The 19889-nt window shown below is 44.1% G+C and overlaps 1 protein-coding gene across 1 annotated transcript in view; it reads left to right on the top strand.

Annotated features, from left to right (window-relative positions):
• Positions 1–19547, top strand: part of Scamp1 (secretory carrier membrane protein 1) — an 88490-nt gene extending 68943 nt beyond the window's left edge. Inside the window, exons 7-9 of the mRNA XM_036207055.1 lie at positions 8151–8252; positions 11476–11593; positions 18401–19547. Of these exons, the coding sequence (XP_036062948.1) occupies positions 8151–8252; positions 11476–11593; positions 18401–18565 (385 nt within the window). The 3' untranslated portion in view covers positions 18566–19547. The remainder of the gene's footprint in view (positions 1–8150; positions 8253–11475; positions 11594–18400) is intronic.
• Positions 19548–19889: the final 342 nt, after the last annotated feature.

The raw sequence follows: 19889 nt of genomic DNA, 5'->3' as shown, positions 1-19889 counted from the left end.
ATCAGGGGTTGGGGATTTAGCTCAGTAGTAAAGTGCTTGCCTAGCAAGCGCAAGGCCCTGGGTTCGGTCCTCAGCTCCAAAAAAAAAAAAAATCAAATATGAAAGTTAATAAAGGAAAATTAACATTCTTAAATTTAAACATGCAACATCTTATGCCATGCATCATAACTGACTTTAGGAAAATCTTTGCTGTTTTCTCCCCTCTCCCTTACATGTCTAAATTGTTATGAATTATTACTGGTTGTTATAGCATAATTTAGGATAAATCCAGGAAAGGTGAACACATATGAAACAGTTTTACTCAGTAGCGGGTAATACTTTTTGTGTATATTCATCTTAGTTTTTCCAAAGACAGTGACATTTAAAAACCTATTTGGGCTATAAAATGAAGAATACTATTTTACATAATATTAATCACTATTTAAACATTCTGGGTAATGCATTGGGTAATGCATTTTCTAAGTGAATGTTCTGTGGGATGTTAATTGGTATTGGGGAAAATGTTCATTAGCTTAGTTTTAGAATAGCTAGTTAATAAAGTTAGGCAGACTCCTTCATTTTAGACTCTAAGTGCCTAGTGTGCCATGTGATGTGATTGTGAAACTGTTCTTTTCTGTGGAGCCCCGTGTGACCATGGCTTTAAGAAGAGAACGTGGACCAGGGCAGATGGTGCATCCCTTCATCCCAGTTGCTTGAGGGGATGGGGTGGGCAGCAGCATCCCTTGAGCCCGGAGGTCCAGGTTGCCCTGTGTAACATAGCTTCTCCCATTTCCTCCAGACTTTAACGGTTCTGTGGTGTTGCTCTCTTCCTGTCGCCTTGGTAACGGGCTGCAGTTTCTGGAATAGTGAGAGTGAAGGTGGGGTGGTGGCCATGTCTTGTTTCAGGTGTTGGGGAAGGAATCAGCATCAGCTGTGACGTCGGCTGCAGACTTGTTTTGCAAATACCCTTTGTTGGTTTGAGGACTCTGTTTTTAGCTTGATGGGAATTTTTATCATGAATGGTGCTAGAGCTTTCTAGATGCTTTTCTGTGTCTGTTGACACGATCATGTGATTGTTTCCCCTTTATTCTAATCTGGTGAGTCATAAACCCCTTTTATATGTGAAACCAACTTTCCATTTACCCCACTCATCATCCCCTTGGGCATGTTAGTCTCCTCAGGAGCTGTAGCCAGGAGCTCATCTTCAGACTGTCTGTCTTACTTGGAATGCTCTGCCCGGTGTAGCCTTAGGTCCCTCAGTTCTGAGAAAGTTCATTGTATCAAATTGTATCAATCTTTGATTATTTCTTTCTGCTTTGTTTCTAATCTTTTAAATGAAACTCTAAATGAAAATAATAAGAGGAATCAGTTTTTTCCTATTGTTTCCATCCCTTTGTTTTTTCCTCTATAAAGTGGAAAACTTCTTGAACTTATTTTCAGAATAACTTATAAATCAGAATGACATTAGTTTTGAATGTATTTGGCCTCCACAAGCCCATAGGCAGTGGTATGGGAGGTGTGGCCTTGTTGAAGGAAGCATGTCATTGTGGGGGTAGGCTTTGAAGTCTCTTTGCTTAAGGTTCGTTCAGTGTCACAGTCTATTTCTGATCAAGATGTAGGCAGCATGTCTGCCTGCACACTGCCATGCTCCCCACCATGATGATAATGGACTGAACCTCTGAAACTGTAAGCCAGCCCCAATGAAATGTTTTCCTTATAAGAGTTGCTGTGGTCATGGTGTCTCTTCACAGCAATAGAAACCCCAACTGGTTAGGCTTTAAGAGAAACAGTTCCTTGAAGATAAAATTTTTGAATAGGTTAAAAAGGATTTTATACACATTAAGGAGAGAATTAGTGGTCAAGTACTGATAAGTATGTATAAAAGCCATCAACAAAAGATAATTTCTAACTTCAGGGAAACAAAAATGCACGCTAGGAATCTTGTTAACAGCACATCACTATGCTTCAGCTGTGAATAGTTCGTCATATTCAGGAATCTCACAGTCCGGCCTATTAAGTGATAACCCCAAGGATATGTTAGACTGGGGGGCGGGGGCAGAAGCTGGGAAGACTTGAAAGGAGAGCTGGGTCTCCTTTTACTGGAATAGCAGCCCTCACCCAGTCCCTGCAGTGTTAGGAAGCAGCAGGACAAGCTAAGCTAAGGGTGTGACTGCCAAAGGGACCCGAGCGACCATGGTGGTGCCTGGGCCGCAGCTGTGGCGGGGCTGTGATGAGGCAGAGATTACTGTCTTTACAGAATTCCCACGCACCATTCTATGACTTTCAACTAGTGTGTATCACTTTAGAAAAAATCAAACTAGTTTTAAAGTACAGACTGAAAGGCACATTGGTGGGTAGAGCAGGACCCACAATAAGGAAGTCATGTCATGTAGCGGGGCCACCTCGTTGCTGTGTTTCTGGCACAGTACCAGTACCTCTACCTTTCTGCTTCCCTTTGAAGACAGAGTCAAAGAACCATCTCTCACTCAGTCCCTCTACCTCCCACTTGTCACTGGCTTCTCTACACACACCTTACCCTTCTCTACACAACTCTTAAATCTCAAGAAATCTTTGAATTTCTAAACCAATTTTCTGCCTTCATTTTTTTTCCTGCTTCTTTCTGACTTAGATCCTTTTTTGGAGGGGAGGTTGAGACAGTGTTTCTCTGAGTAGCCCTGGATGTCCTGGAAGCTTTGTAGACCAGGCTGGCCTCAAACTCAGAGTGCCTCCTGAGTGCTGGGATTAAAGGTGTGCCCCACCATGCCCGGCTTGAAGATCCTTCTTTAAACACTCCTTGCTGCTGGAGGCCACAGTGGTAGTCACTTCATTTCTGTCCTATCTCTGGTTTAGACGGTTTCTCAACTTCCTGTCTTTCCCCCTGTATTCTATCTCCTCCATTCTGTAAAGCTCACTTATGGGACAGGACCCGATGATCTTCTAAGGTTTGAGGGTTATCTGCTACAGGAAAAAGTCCTAATAATGTACAGTGGCTTGTGCATCTATGGACTTCATCCTCCATGGAGGATGGGCCGGAGGACTGGGGTTATATCCCCACCCTCTGCTACAGCTGCCTTAAACTATAACCATCTTGTTACTGTCATGTCCTAACATATGCTCTGCCAAGAAATCCTAACAGCCCTCTTTGTTCCTGGACAATGTGTTGCTTTTCAAAATAGTTACCACGCCCACTGGAACAACAGGATCCATTTTGCCCACCCTTAGCTGGCACAGAACTTTGTAATAACATCAAATGTATTACTTATACAACTATTCAAGAGATAAACAACAAATTACACAAGTAAATATGCCAATGTAGGTTAAATCAGTGAGAGGGTCTCTGAACTACCAGGACCCACAGTGAAATAGCAAAACTGTAATAAGGTAGAAATGTACAGAAGATCTGAGCGCATAATCTGTAGGAATGTGTTGACACTCTGGTCTGTATGACCTTTAAAAAGATTGTAGAGCCTTAAGAATATCAAGGACTGGGATGGAGAGATGGCTCAGATGTTAAGAGCACTGGCTGCTCTTCCAGAGGTCCTGAGTTCAATTCCCAGCAACCACATGGTGGCTCACAACCATCTGTAATGAGATTTGGTGCCCTCTTCTGGTGTGCAGGGATACATGCAGGCAGAACACTGTGTACATAATAAGTAGATAAATAAATCTTTTTTAAAAAAGAATATCAAGGACTAGCGACTTGTACTCGATAGTATACTCACATACATATGTGGGAAGGACATGTTTATTCCTGTTGGGAGTCAAAAAAGCACAGGGTCAGTCTAGCCTGCACTAGGCCCTGAGTTCCATCTCTAGAACAACAAGTAACGAAACCAGCCATGGGCACGGGAGCAGTAACTGATCTAGAGGAAACTGAAACTCAAGTTAGCAATGGAAAAAGTAAAGGCCAAACTCTGTGGCTCCTCGGGAGTGCCCTTAGAGGATCCCCAGACTGACCGGAGCACGAGATGCAGCTGCAGGGCGATGTGGGCAGGGCTGAGGATGGGAAATGTCTTCAAATCCTCCTGACGCCGTGGACCACCCAGACCCTCCCAGCTTCTGAACACGCTGAGCTTCGGAAGCCAAGCCCCTCAGCTGACAACAGGAAATCTCCGTCTTTGAGTGGCAAGGCCTTGCCCGGTGTCTTGTCTTGACACTGACCACCCAGAGCGCCCGCAGCCGTTAAGTCAGTGGCAGGAGAGAAAACACCGACCTGCAGCATTCTTTCTGAGGAGTGTAAGAGAAGAACGTGTGATGTATGTGTAAACACACGTATGTGTAAACACACGTGGAGCCCCTGCTGCAGGAGTGAAGATTCATGGGGCAGAAGACAAGGAAACACTTAGGTGGGTGGGCCTCCTTGCCTCGGTGTGGGGTGGCCGAGGGGTGGGGTGGCCTCGGGGTGGGGTGGCGGGCTGAAGAGTCCCAGGAAGGAGGAAGTGCGCCATCATAGAACTTGAAGGGATTCACTCCCATCCATCTCTTGTTTCCTTTCTGGTAACAGTTGGGGTTGAGTTTAGCAAGTAAAATGATACAGGCCGTGGAAAATGGCTGTGCTGAGAAGACCTGTGATAAATTTAGGGCAATTAAAACAGTGCCAGGTGGATGGAGCTTCTTCCAAAAATGCAAGTTGAGCTTTTTCCAAGAGACTCACTATTTGACCCCAGGCTGGCTTTGAACTCGGCATCCTCTTGCTTCAGCTTCCTGAGTACTCATTTACAGACACGTGACTCAACGCCTGACTTACGTGATTGGTTTTATATTAGAAAGTTAGGGGTAGTCCACCACATTATAATCTAAAAGTTAACAATAGTATGACCATCTTAACTAATACAGTAAAAACATTCAACAAAATCCAGGGTCTTTCGTTAGAAAAGTGAATTAACGTGGAGTGGAAGAGAGGCTTCCTCGACTGTAAAGCTGAGAACTAGCTCACAGCTGACACAGGCCGTGCTGGAGGCTGAGAGCTTTCTGTCCGGGGTCAGGAATGTGCTAAGACATTCATTCTTAACATTCCTGTTCAGAATTGTGTTGGGAGTTCTGACCAGTATAATTAGGTAAGGGAAAGAAGCAAAACTATATTTATAGACCCCAAATCATCTCTGTAGAAAATATAAATGGAGACATATATCCTTGTTATGGATTAGAAGACTCAATATTACTAAGGTGTGAACTTTCTCAAAATGACTCTGCAGGTCTGCAGCATAACCCCAATCAAAATTCCAGCAGGCTGTTTTCTAGAAATATGGCATGGTTCTTCCAAAGATGAATGGAAATATCAGAGCCTTAGAATATTGAAAAACAAATTTAAAAAATCCAAAAGTTATTTACTTTTATTTATGAGTGAGTGTTTGTATGTATGTGCACCATGTGCCTGCAGTGCTAGCAAAGGCCAGAAGGGGGCACTGGTTCCTATGGAACTGGAGTTACAGATGGTTGTGAGCTCTCATGTGAGTGTTGGGAACTGAATCTCTACAAGGGCATTGCCTGGGCATCTGATGTTTGAGAAAGATCCAAGGGCAGTGCAGCTCAGACTGTTGTTGAAGAAACCTCTCTAGGATGCTTGGCTATCCCTTACCTTATACTGTGTTTTCAGAAAGTCAGTTCAGATAGCATGTGACAGGTGCAGAACTGCCAGCCAAGGGAAGGTCTTCATCTTTTTGGCTTTGGTGAAGTGGTTTTTTTGTTTGTTTTAATTCAATACTAAAATAAAAATTAAAAATGAATATACAAACTGGAATTCATAAAAAGGCAAAACTTTTCCCCAGAAGACACTCTTAAGATGCCCCAAACATACACATGCTTCCATATACAAATACACACAGATTGGAACGACACTCTTACAATGCCTGAACGCACACGTGTCCATATATGTGTATGCACAGATTGAGAAGACACCCTTATGATGCTCTGAACGCACATGTGCTTTTATACACAAATATGCACAGACTGAAAAGACAAGTCCCATGCTGCAAGATCTTTGCCAAGCATGTATCTAAGTAAGGATTTGTCTATCCAGAATATATATTTTTTTAAACTCTCAAAAATCAAGAATAAAAGAGGAAATCTATTTAAAACACCAGAACAGGATTTTCACAGTCAAACGAAGATCTATGAATAAAATAACCAGTCTCTGAACAGCATTCCTTACTAAGAACGTGACAAGTATTGTTAACTTTGTTGTTGCTGTAATGCAATGCCAGGCGGCAGCTGAAGAGAAAGGTTTGTTCTGATTTTGGTTTTGGTAGTTTGGGTTCAATGATGGTGGGTGTGAGGGGGCAGTCCCCATCATGGCAGCCAGGAAGCAGAGTGGATCGGAAACAGGAAAGGCAGGATAAAGCCCTCACCAGGCCCTGTGACCTGCTTCCTCCAACCAAGCCTCGCGTTCTACAGTTCTGCCCCCTCCCCACCCAACAGTCCACTCAGATTTTGAATCCAGCCCCGACTTAAACTGCTCATTGGCTCAGAGCCCTCACAGTCTAATTGCTCTGGAAATGCCTCAGAGGTCTGCTTTACTAGTCTCTCCCCAGTAAACAAGAAGGTAACTGGTACAGCCCCACATGTTAATTAGGATGGCTAGCATTGTAAACATGACCACAGCAAGTGTTAATGAAATGCAGAGGACCCGAAAGACTCACTGCCAGGAGGGGTGTAAAATGAGCAGCTTTATCAAACAGTTCATGTATATTTACCACATACACTAGCCATTCCACTTAAAGGTATTTACCCACCTTAAAAGGAAGTCTGTGTCTTTATGAAGACTCCCAGCAGCCTGATTTGTAATAGCAAAAAGCTGGGAACAGCACCCTGCCCTCCACCAGTGAACGGTACCCGACAGGGAGGAGCTGGGGTCCTGCACTCAGGTGACTGAAGAACTGCTGAATGAAGGAAGCAGGCGAGAAAGGGTGTGGACTGCTCATCCAGTTGTAATCCTCAAGGCAGCCAGCCAGGATGGCAGGAGACGGGGAGGGAGGAGAGCTCTCGACAAGTTCTCAGTATCAAAAGGGTGAAGTCCAAAGACACTTACAAATTCTCTGTTTTATATATTTTTTATTTATGTCTATTTATTTATTTTGTGTATGAGTGCTCTATCTGCATGTATGCCTATATGCCAGAAGAAGGCATCAGATACCATTATAGATGGTTGTGAGCCACCATGTAGTTGCTGGGAATTGAACTCAGGACCTCTGGAAGAGCAGCCAGTGCTCTTAACGGCTGAGCCATCTCTCCAGCCCCTCAAATTCTATATTTTAAGTAGTTGTGCTAATTCTACAAAGTAGTTCATTAAAAAAGGAAAACTGGGGCCTGAAAGAGACGGCTCAGTGGCTAAGAGCACTGGCTGCTCTTCCACAGGACCCATGTTTGATTTCCAGCTCCCAAATCCATTTGTAACTTGAGTCCCAGGGGATCCGATCCTCTCTTCTGGCTTCCAAGGGCACTGCATACACATGGTGTCAGACATACATGCAGGCAAAACAAACACACACAAAACCAAGGAAAACATTTTTTAAAAATGGAAAACTGAATTTTCTGTCAGGGTGAATTCTGGTGCAGCTAGAAGTTAAACAGAGTAAGGTGGGGATAGTGATGGCTGTTAGCAGGGTGATGCTGGAGTGGAGGGTCTTCAGGGGATGGTGATGCTGTTAGGGTGATGCTGGAGTGGAGGGTCTTCAGGGGATAGTGATGGCTGTTAGGGTGATGCTGGAGTGGAGGGTCTTCAGGGGATGGTGATGCTGTTAGGGTGATGCTGGAGTGGAGGGTCTTCAGGGGATGGTGATGGCTGTTAGGGTGATGCTGGAGTGGAGGGTCTTCAGGGGATAGTGATGGCTGTTAGGGTGATGCTGGAGTGGAGGGTCTTCAGGGGATGGTGATGCTGTTAGGGTGATGCTGGAGTGGAGGGTCTTCAGGGGATGGTGATGGCTGTTAGGATGATGCTGGAGTGGAGGGTCTTCAGGGGATGGTGATGGCTGTTAGGATGATGCTGGAGTGGAGGGTCTTCAGGGGATGGTGATGGCTGTTAGGATGATGCTGGAGTGGAGGGTCTTCAGGGGATGGTGATGGCTGTTAGCAGGGTGATGCTGGAGTGGAGGGTCTTCAGGGGATGGCGATGGTTTGGTGTCAGTCTGCTTGTGGCTGTGGTCGTGATGACATTCTCCCCTTTTCTTTTAAAGGAGTGACAGTTCCTTCAGGTTCTTTGTGTTCTTCTTTGTGTACATCTGTCAGTTTGCTGTACATGTGCTCCAGGCTGCAGGATTTCATAACTGGGGAAACTGGTAAGTTATTTACTATTATTAAGTTGTTAATTTAAAATCTGTGTAACAAATTTTGCATATCCTAGTGAGTTAAACACAGAATAAATCAGATTGGTAAAAGCAAACACAGAAAAACAAAAGTGCTTTAAAAAACCACCTTAAAACACTCTAAAACATAACTTTGGAAAAGCTATTCTCTTCAAAGATTAGGCTCCCATTTTAAAAATCAGCACACTAGGTATCTATTTTAATAAAACATGTGTACAATGGACACTGGAAGGAGTTGTGTAAAGGAGACCAAAGAGATCAGAGAGAGGACCCAGTCAGTGTCTGGAGGGAAGAGCTTCAAGAATCTGAAGGAAAAGGGTCCAGGTTAAGTGTAAAGCATTGTTGTGTACACACACACACACACACACACACACACACACACACACACGCGCGCGCGCGCGCGCGCGCGCGTTTGGAAATGTGTGAGAGTGAGTGTATGTATAGGCACACATGCCTTTCAACAGTAAAATCATTCTCACCATGGGGGGATGCTCATTTAGTTGGCTAGAAGGTAACTGAGGCCTGTTATTTTCTTTCTCCATGGAGGGCACATCCCCAGTGAGAGGGTGGGTGGAAGAGGAGGTGTCTTTAACAGACTTGCCTCAGGAGAGTCTTTCTTCATAGTGAGCTGCCTTCCTTCCGGCTTCTGCATGCACAAGCATGCATGGCATTGCTGTTTGCCATGTGTCCTTAACTGAAATTGCAGTGAGCAGAGGACTAGAGTGGGTGAGGACTTGAGTTTAGTGCCCTGCCTCTAACTGGGGGTGACTGGCTGACAGACTGCTCCTGGCAGATTCCATTAGTTCCTGGAAAAGCTATTTTCATTATTATTTTAGATAGTGCTTAGTCTGGCATGTGAAGGAGAGGAAATGCTTTAAATGTTTTTAAAATGCACTGCTGTAATGGAAATGGAGTGTGTGTGTGTGTGTGTGTGTGTGTGTGTGTGTGTGTGTGTATAATTCTTTAGAAGTTAGTCATTTCACCAGCTTCTTAATATAAACATAGGGAGCAATGTAAAGTCGAACTTAGCAGTCTGTCCCTAGGTACCACAGAGTCTGATGATGGGGACAAATACTCTTTTCAGCTGTACCTTGTATACTTTGGGTATTTTTAATCATAATTAAAATGAAGGTAATTGTAGATTGACATGTTGTAAGACTACAGGGAATTCCCAGGCATCCTTCACCCAGTGTCCCCAAGAGTATAAAATACAGTAAACTATAAAAACAAGGACCTTGATGTTGTTGACAGAGCATCTCCATGACTGAAAGATGCATGTTGCTGTTTGCATGGCCACACTTGTGCTCCCCTGTCCCCACTCCTTCACCCTTGGCAACCCTAAGCTACCTGTCCCTTCTGTTACTGTGACAGTGTAAGATGCTTGTGTAAATGGAATCACATAGTCTACAAATACAGGCTTTCCCTTCAGCTCCATGTAGCCCTAATTTCTTTTTATTATTATTCTTTTTTGCATTTTAATTTTTATTTCTGTGTATGAGTGTTTGCCTGAGTCTGTGTCTGTGTCTGTGTACCATGTGCATGTGGAGGCCAGAAGAGGGCATCAGACCCTTGAGACTGGAGTTAACAAGGTTGAGAACTCCCATGTAGGTGCGGGAATTGAAGCCAGGTCCTGTGGAAGAACAACCAGTGCTCTTGATCACTGAGCATCTTTCCAGAACTATCTTTTTATTCTCGAATGGATGTAACACAGTTTGCCTAACCACTTACCAGTTGAAGGATGCCTGAATTGTTTTTGTTTGGGAGCTATTAGAAATAAAATGACCATGAGCATTGGGGCCAGGTTTTCATGGGTACATAGTTTTCACCCCTATGATTAACACTATATTTATAATTTGTTAATTCATTTAGAAATCATATATTAAGCTTTTTGTTTTTTTGTTTTGTTTTTGTTTTTTTGAGACAGGGTTTATTTGTAGTTTTGGAGCCTGTCCTAGAACTAGCTCTGTAGACCAGGCTGGCCTCGAACTCACAGAGATCTGCCTGGCTCTGCCTCCCGAGTGCTGGGATTAAAGGCGTGCGCCACTGCCGCCTGCATATTAAGCTTTTTAAAGAAAGTGACAAACTTTCTGGATTGGATGTTCTATTTTATATTCCCTCCAGCAATTGTGAGTGATTTAGCCTCCACATCCTTGTAAGCAGTACAGTGGGTATGACCACTGTCTTTTATCTTAGCCACTTTGATAGGGGTGCGTGTGTGTGTGTGTGTGTGTGTGTGTGTGTGTGTGTGTGTGTGTGTGGTTTGAATTTACTTTTACCTAATGACCAATATGTTGACATCTTTTTATTGCTTATTTACCTAATTGATCTATCCCCTTGTTCAAATGTCTCACATGGTTTGCCTATTTTCTAAATGACTTGTTGGGTTGTACTTTTTTGTTGTTTTGGTTTTTGATGTGACTGAATGTATTTTCTCATCAATGTGAGAAAATGCCCAAAAGCACTTTAAGGGAGGGAACATTTCTTTGAGGTCATAGGTCGTGGTTTCAGGGAATTTCAGTCCATCTGGCAGGGAAGGCAGAGCATGGAGTCCTCGGTCTGTCAGTCCCAGAGCATAGAGCACAGAGCATGGTTCCCGTGGATGGCTGACAAGGAGGTGGGGGATGGGTCGGAGGCAGCCAGGAGTAATGAACCTCCAGCCCCTGGGACCTGGGACCTACTTCCTCCTACTAGATCCCTGCTCCTAAGATGTCTGCGACCTTCCAAAACTGTCACCTGCTGGGCCTCAGTGCTCAAACATGTGACATTGGAGCCTTAATGCTGAACTGTAAGATTTCAGTCTGTATTCTAAAAATGAATCACTTGTTGGATATGTGGTCTGCATATATTTTCTTCCTTAATTGAAAATGAGCATTTAAAAAAAATATAAAATAAAGAGCCCACACTTTTAATACCGATAGTATTTAAAAATACAATAATCTGGTGAACTCTTGGGCTCGGGGTGGGGTTTGCTGGCAGATTCAGACTGATGTTCTCAGCTGTGTGATCTGGGCACTAAGGCTCTAAGTTAGTCCCTTACCTGTGGAATAAGCAGTGTCCTATGGGAGGCTGAGAAAATGATCCTGTCTAAAGAACGTTCACATCGCCTGGCTTCGGAAGTGCTGACTTGCGTTCCCTGTTGTTGTTTTTGAGAGGTGCATTAACTTACTGGCCTAATCACATTTCTGCTGTTCCGCAGTGGTTGGATCTCATCCCTTACTGGTCTCAATAAGAACATTCCAGTTGGAATCATGATGATCATCATTGCAGCGCTCTTCACAGTATCCGCAGTAATTTCACTCGTCATGTTTAAAAAAGTAAGTGGACATGGTACAGCGACCCGGTGTCAGGTCCCGTCAGCCTGTGCTGCTGTTAGGCCACTGGGACCCTAGCTCATTTCTGGGGTTCTGCATGCTTGCTGTCCAAGGATTAGGATTTATGGTTATATATAGACACATTAAAAATTGTATCCTATTTTAAGATTCACATAAAAAGTGAAAACATCCCTGATTTGAAAATCTAGACCTCAATGTGCTCAACAATAAGAAACTCTTTGAGCATGGACTTGGTACCATACGAGGAAAATTCCTACCTGACCCCACAGAGAGATTATAGATTATAGTTTGGAAGGCAAACACATTAAAATGTTGTAAAACTACACAGAGGTATATGTATACAGTATGTGTAAAGAATGAACTTTATGTTTAGACTTGAGTCCCATCTGAGGGCATCTCATGACATGCGTGCAATATTCAGAAATCAGAATGTCTTTGGTGCCAAGTGGGTCGGAGGAAGCTCCTGAGCGTGTACTTTTAAATATAGTCAGTGAAAGCTTCAATGTGAATTAAAGCCTGAAAGTCAGTTTTGAAATCGGACCTTTGAGTGCTTTTTCAGTATGAAGCTTATTAGCTTGAGAATGAATACAAGTGAAATTATTGCACCAGGTACATATTTTTGTCCATATTTAAAGACACTAAACTATTTAAGCATTAGATATCTCTCACCATTTTCTTTATACTGCCTGGTAGTTTCAGAACATGTACAAGTAATACATGTAGAAATCACTTTGGGCCAGTTGGTGGTGGTGGTGTGCGCCTTTAATCCCAGCACTGGGGAGGCCGAGGCAGGAAGGTCTCTGTGAGTGTGAGGCCAGCCTGGTTTAGAGGTAGTTCCAGAACAGCCAAGGCTACACAGAGAAACCCTGTCTTGAAAAAAACAGAAGAAAAAAAAAAGGGAAGAAGGAAATGGCTACTTTGGCCACTCTATTGAAGAGTGCACTTGAAGTCCGATTCCTGCTCGCTGTGTCCCGTCTGGGCCCATGTCCTTACCTCTGCTCCTCCTGTCCCGTTCCTGGAAGCTTTGAACTTTCTGCACCAAGCATAGGGGCAGCTGAAACTCTGTGAAGCCCTGACTCCCCAGCCTGTTTTATGTCTAGTCACACACTCTGACCCCCCAGGCCTCGGGGAGCAGGTTCTTCCGAGGCTCCGCCCCCCCCCCCCCCCCCGTTTCTCCTGTCGGCTCCTGTCCTGAGCTGTCTGCAGCTTGCTTAGGCATTTCACCTTCTGGCATCATTTCCATCTTCTACACCTCGATGGCTGAGAGTCTTGGACTAGCAGAGAGGATGTTTCGTACAAACCCAGACATCTTCGCAGTTTACTGGGGTGCATGATGTAGTATACAGTTTCTGTCAACGAAGCTTTTGTAAAAACTCTCAGAGCACACGCGGGCCTGAGGTGGGGAAGGAGATCTCGCATTCCCTTTACACGGCCGGCACTGTCACTGCTGTTGCATGACTTCTGAAGGCGACTTGGCTTAGGTTGCTCTCAGTGGCCTTTTTAGATTATGGATGTGGGTTTTTGCTGTTGTTTGTTTGTTTTTTCTGTCTTTTTCTTCCATTCCTAACCTCTGACAACCAGAAAATTTTTACAGTTCACTCACTCCTCCCTGACATTGGCACATTTGGAATGTTCTGTGCATTAATCTAAGGACAGCAGCCGCCGCCACCACCACCACCACCACCACCACCGCTGCCGCAAACCTGCCTTTTGCAGCATGCTGGTGTGGACTGGGGCTGAGGAGTGGGTCGTGGTGTGAAGAAGGGCTTGCACTCTCTTCCGACTGCTCTGCCATTTCCTGTCTGTTTGCTGTGCTATGTGATTTCATCTTTCTGCCGCTTGAAGACCCAGTCAGGCCTTTTCAAGCCTTTGCTCAGACCATCCCGACCATTTCACAGTCGTGCTTGTTACCCATGTGTCTGGGGGCAGTTCTCTGTTTTCTTGTGGAACTTGGGGTTTTTATTGTTCTCTGTAGGATCTCAGGGGCCTGGGGTATGTGCCAGGATACAGGCCTCATGGTTCACATGGTGCCTGGTTTGGTAAGTGTCCTCAAACAAGAGGGCCCGGGACCTGGCTTTGCACCATGCAGCTCATATTGAAACGAACACCTTGCCATACTGCTGTGGCCCCAGACAGGGTTCTCTAACCGCCTGGTTCACTGTCTGCCTGTGCCCAGGGACCTGTGTTCCTTCATTTGTAGCCTCACACCGGCAGTAACAGGTACAGTTACTGTAGGATGAGCATGTAAATTCTTCCTGAAGGGAACAAGAGGTAGGAGTAACCACTTTCACAGGGTTGGCGTGAGGATAAAGTAATGTAAATCGCAAGAGCCCCCGACAGTTACCATAGCTTGGATTGTTTAATCTTGACCCTTTAATACTGAGTCTGATTTGGGGTCTGCTCTTTCGGTTCAGCCCATCAGAGAACAGACCAGAAGGAGGGCACTGCTGGCAGGGACTGGCGTATCTGGTTGTGAGGGCTGCTGAGGCGAGTCCACATGTGGAGGGCAAACTCTTAGAAGGGGTTTGAGTTTGCTTTTCCAGTCCCACCCTAAGCACCATGATCAAAGCAACTCGGGGAAGGACGGGGCTCCTTTCAGCGTGGACTTCCAGGTCACAGCCCACCACTGAGGGAAGAAACCATAGAGCAGCAGTTCTCAACCTGTGGGTCGAGACCCCTTTGGGGCCACATATCAGAAACCTTGCAGATCAGATATTTACATTATGATTCGTAACAGTAGCAAAATCACAGGTTTGGAGTAGCAATGATATAATTTTATGGTGGGGTCAGCACTACATGAAGAGCTGTATGAAAGGGTGGCAGCATTAGGAAGGCTGAGAACCACTGCCACAGAGGAATGCTGCTTTCTGGTTCATTCAGCTAGCTTTCTCAGTTAACCCGGAGCCACCTGCCTATGGATAGTGCTGCCCACAGTGGGCTGGGCCTTCTTTATATCAATCATCACTCAACAGTCTGATCCAGGTTGTGTTAAGTTGACAGTAAAATCTCACTAGCACTGAGAGAGGAAGCCTGGAGCTGCAGAAGGAAGCCGTAGCCCTGTGCCACAGGCCAGACCTCCTTCCTTAGAGGAGCCTTGCCTGCTTAAAAAAGAAAAAAAAAAGTGTGGAGGATTGCCTATAGAGACCAGTGGAGGGCATCAGACCCCTGGTGCTGTCCGACATGGGTGCTGGGAACCCAAATCTGCTTCTTCGAAAGACAACAAGCACTCTGAACTGCCATCTCTCCAGCCCTACTTACTGCCTTTCTTAGGTCTAGTCAGATACAGATTATCTAGAATGCTCTGTACTTATATTAACAAACAGTGGGTTCTCATCTACAAAATGCCTTCATTTGGTTCAATAATTGGGAACTATGGCCTAGCCACCATTAATACCTTTATTGTTTCAGATCTATAAGAACTCTTGATCCTTCTGTGTTCCCCACCAAGTGCTGGCACTATAGGTGTGCATGGCCACACTCAGTTTTTACCCAGGGCTTCGTCCTTTCTAGGTAACACCTACTATTGGGTATGTTGTCTAAAACTGGAAATACAGCAAGTTTAGAGTCTTGTAGAGGCTTCGAGGTAGTCTGTGCACTTCTTTCCTGTAAAACCAGTGGTCAAATACGTAACAGTGCCAAGCACTATGCCAGGCATGAGCCCCTTGGTTCACCTTGTGGTTGGGAGAATGTGTACCACAATCCAGGCATTTCAGGGCTGTCACAGAAGGAAGTACAGGGACCTAGGGAATGCATAACCAAGATTTGGGAGTCTAGGTTCATTTTTCTTTTAGTGTTTGGCTTTGAAAATTAAGTTCTTGCTATATAATCTAAGTTAGCCTCAATTCCTGGGTTTTAGCTGTCCCCTCCCTCCCAGCCTTGGGGTAGCTGGGAATACAGACAGGTGCCAGCATGCCAAGATAAAGCCTTAGCTGAGATACAGTGATGACTGCCCCTCATTACCGTTGTCTTCATAAGGGAATAAGAAAAGTGGGGGAGCATAGAGGATAAGCAGGGTCCAGTTGTGAGGATACAATGTTACAAGTTCAAGGGTTTGGAAAGGGCTAGCATGGGCTGGGGAGCAGTTGGAGCATAGGGTGAAGCCGAGAAAATACTCAGTGGAGGGTAGAGATGAACTTGAATACCTCTGTATCCTTAGATCCTGCAGGGCCTTGAAAACTAGACCTTGTTAAGAAGTTTTAATCTTCTCCAAACAGTGGTGGATCACAAAAGAAGGCACAAAGAAATTGGGTTGGTGTGACAGGTTTTGGCAGAGTTATCTTGAAGTAGATACAGGATTTGTGGACTAGAGTGGAGGACTTAAAAATAAGACAGGAAGCCAAGAGAGATGGTAGCCTGAGTTAATCATTATGAGAAGGCTAGCCTCATTCTATTTGGACTCTACTCAAGGGTATGTTTTAGAGGATGGGCCACTTAGGAAGCACAGGTTTGGGGCTGGTGAGATGGCTCAGTGGGCAGAGGTACTTACTGTTGAGCTCAGCCACTTGTAACTGACCCAGTGGAGGGAGACCTGCAAGTTGCCCTCTGACCTCAAGTGCTGATGGCATACACCCCCACATACACAAAATAAAATAAAAAGAGCAGGTGTGGAGGTCAAAGTGATCTCAGGTTTTGTGGGGTGTTTGAAGTCCTAGTATGAATACATGTGGTAGACTTCCAGACAGACAAGGAGAAAGAAGTAAGCACAGAAATTCAAGCTGGGTTTTCAGATTGGGAAGGTTTGGCTTCCCAAGGAGAATGAAGCCTGAAAGAGCCTATAGAAGCACAGAGCCAGAAGAGGGCCGAGGGCAGAACACTCCAGCCCTCTCCAACATGGGAAGAGAGTAGGAGGCGGGGCCTGGAGGAAGCTCTCATCCACGGGGCTGTCTCAGACAGTCCTGTGCAGGCTCTGAACTGCACTCAGGAGTTCCTTCCCTTCTGTTTTGACTATTTTCTATGAAAGGGGTAGTTGCATAATGGAGCTTATATTCACATGCCAAGCATTCAAAATAAATATATTTATTTCCCAAATAAGATAAAAGTATTTGTCAGCATCATGTGCATACTCTGATATCTTAGTTAATTTTTCAGCTCATTTTAAAGTTACTAGTCGACTCTTCGATGTGTTCACCGTCAGTCGGTGCTCTGTCATTCTTACCTATGAAGTGAGGAGCTCAGATGAATGATTTTCTGTATGATGTCCTGAAGTGTAATAAATGGCGGTATAAACTAAATTATAATTTGAACCAATCAGCAGTCCTTATATCTTCTCTGACTCTGATATAAACTGAGACTTGAGAACAACTGATTCTTCAACACTGACTTAAAAACTAATAACAAATTATCAAAAATAAACAACCAGAAAACAAACAAAAACCCTTGTTGGAGTATGCAGCCCTAGTTTATCACCACTAGGGGTCAGGCTCTTCATGATGGTGCGTGCCCTGGGGAAGGCCTGTGTATGTGATTCCCGCCTAGACTAGTGGCTTGGCCAGGCTTTTCCTCCCTTCACCCCCCACTAGATACGCTGTCAGTATTTGTTTGGATGAAAATGAATGCACTGTTGAGAACTCGTTATTAGTCTGAAACCTTACACAGTTAGAGTTGGTCATTGTTGGTTTGGGGATGCTCATTGTGCTTTCGTTTCTGCTGTGCCGGTGTTTCTTAGTCCAGATTTGGGATGTTGAAAGAATTTCTATCTCCTGAGCTGCTTTATGGGCAGAAACCCTTAGCTTCCACAGATAGGCCAGATTTCTATCAATGTTTGCGTGTGTGTGTGTGTGTGTGTGTGTGTGTGTGTGTGTGTTTCCTCCTCCTCCTCTTTCTCGTTTTCTTCCTCCTCCTCCTCCTCCTCCTCCTCCTCCTCCTTTTTCTTCTTTTCTTCCTCCTCCTCCTTCTTCTTTTGGTATTTTTGAGACAGAGTTTCTCTGTGTAGTCCTGGCTGTCCTAGGACTCACTCTATAGACCAGGCTGGCCCCGAACTCAGGGATCCGCCTGCCTTTGCCTCTGGAGTGCAGGGATCAAAGGTGTGCACCACCACCGCCTGGCCCTATCAACTGTTTGTAAATGTTCTGTTTCCACAGTGAACTATTAGAAAGCTCTGGCTAGTGTTCTGAAGGAGTCTGACAGCAAGCTACGAAGGGCAGAAAGCCGTCAGAACCTCCAGACACTGCCCTTCCTTAGCTTCCGAATTAGTTGGAATTACTTAATGTTGAAACAACAAATAGAACACGATTTGTATTCTTCTGGGAACCTGTTTCCATCGTCTTTTCTATGGAATTTGGGAACTTGTTCATAGATATTCATGTCCACATAAATATGCTAGTTACTAAGGACTTTTTGCATTTCAAGAGAGTTTTTGACGTTATTTCACTTTAAAAACCAAGTTTATGTAAAAAAAAAAAATAAGCTTTATCTAAGTGCTGTAATTTTTAAAACGTACTGCAATGTCTTATCTTCAGATGTTCTTTTCAATTGTGGGGAGTGTGGAGTTGGGAGCATGTGATTCAGAATAGTGATGCCTGAGTCCCACTAAGCCGCTAGCTTGGCGTTTTAGAGCAAATGCTTGTGAAGATACTCTTGTCTGTAAAGGGTAGTCTACTATAGCTGCAGTTCGTCCCAGTCTGTTCATCTCTCCTGCTCTGTTATTTCATGGTTTTTCTTTTTTTCTCCCATTTGCCCTCTGCCCTCCATCTGCTCTTGACACTGTGCGAGACGGTGAGGTTAACTTCCGCTGGCAGGCAGCGCGCATGGATCCCTGCTCACCTCTCGCGTTGGTGTCTGCCTCTGCAGGTCCATGGACTGTACCGTACAACAGGTGCCAGCTTTGAGAAGGCCCAGCAAGAGTTTGCAACGGGCGTGATGTCCAACAAGACTGTCCAGACTGCGGCTGCAAACGCAGCTTCCACAGCGGCAACCAGTGCGGCGCAGAATGCCTTCAAGGGTAACCAGATGTAGAGAGCCTCGCAGCAGCACACCGTACCTTGGACTGTATTTTCCCTCCGGTTACTGTATTCTACAGATATTTTTATGTTGGAAACACACAGTACACACAGCATGGGTAGTTCCTGTTCACATGTGCATGGTCCAAAACCAGAGAAACTTCCTCGTCTTATTACTTTGCCTAATAGTTTCTTAATATTTCCACGCCCCTCACAGAAGAAAACTATTATCTGCTAAATAAATATTCTCCATATTTTTGGGGGATGGTGTTCCTCAGATTATTTCAGTGATGACACACTGAAATGAGTATGTGACTTAAGATTTAAAAAACACTCGATACTAACCACAGTAGTTCTTCCAAGTGTCAGTAGAGCTAAGGATTATACGTTGGAAATGAGACCACGTTTGTTTCTTTTCTTTTCTTTTTTTTTTTTTCTCTATTAATATTGCAGGAATAAGGCCAGCAAAGACTTGAGTGTTTTTAAATGGGCTTGCTTTCTATGAGGTTCGGTCACCAGTGAAGAGCCTGTGTGCTTTGTTGTAGATAATGTATATTTTATCTTCTTTTACTTTATTTTTAGACTAGTTAATATTTTGATAACAATCTCGTATCTTGCATGGGTACCATGTCTCTTAAGTGAAATGAATTAGTATTTTGGGTTCTGTACTGCTTATAGTGGTAGGAGCTGGGGCTCTTTATAGAATCAGAAATCATTTTCTGTAATAGTTTCTTTTAAGTAAAAAAATTTACTGGCGTATAAAGACTTTAATATAATGTGCAGTGCATTATCCAAAAGAGAAGGTAGTGAATTGATGCAATAGGATGTAGTGATAATTCCTTTCTGCCCTCTTCATTTTCAGTATTCATATAGTAAAATTTTACTGTATGGAAACTTGGGTATATTCTTCTGGCTAATCTTTTAATTCATCTGGGATTGTATTTGGCAGCTTTGTGTGTGTGTGTGTGTGTGTGTGTGTGTGTGTGTGTGTGTGTGTGTGTGTGAGAGAGAGAGAGAGAGAGAGAGAGAGAGAGAGAGAGAGAGAGAGAGAAGAGATGAAATCTTGGCACAGGTATTAAAGGCTAGCTTAACCCTTGAATAAAAAGAACATACAGTATTTAAGGGATTTCTCTTTTAGCTTCTCACTTTTAGTTGCATTAAAAATAAAAGACCCTAGCACTTCTAATACACTTGGTTTTTAATGTCCCTGTCGTTTACTTTTTGAGACAAACTAAATACATTTAAAACATTGCACCAAGCAAGAAAGTACAAGTACAGTTAAATGTGTTCATTATTAATATAATCATATTGACATTGTTATTATACAGCACAGGCCGATG

This window comes from Onychomys torridus, chromosome 15 (genome assembly GCF_903995425.1).
Source record: "Onychomys torridus chromosome 15, mOncTor1.1, whole genome shotgun sequence".
In the NCBI taxonomy this organism is placed as follows: domain Eukaryota; kingdom Metazoa; phylum Chordata; class Mammalia; order Rodentia; family Cricetidae; genus Onychomys; species Onychomys torridus.
This window is presented reverse-complemented; position numbering and strand designations above follow the sequence as displayed.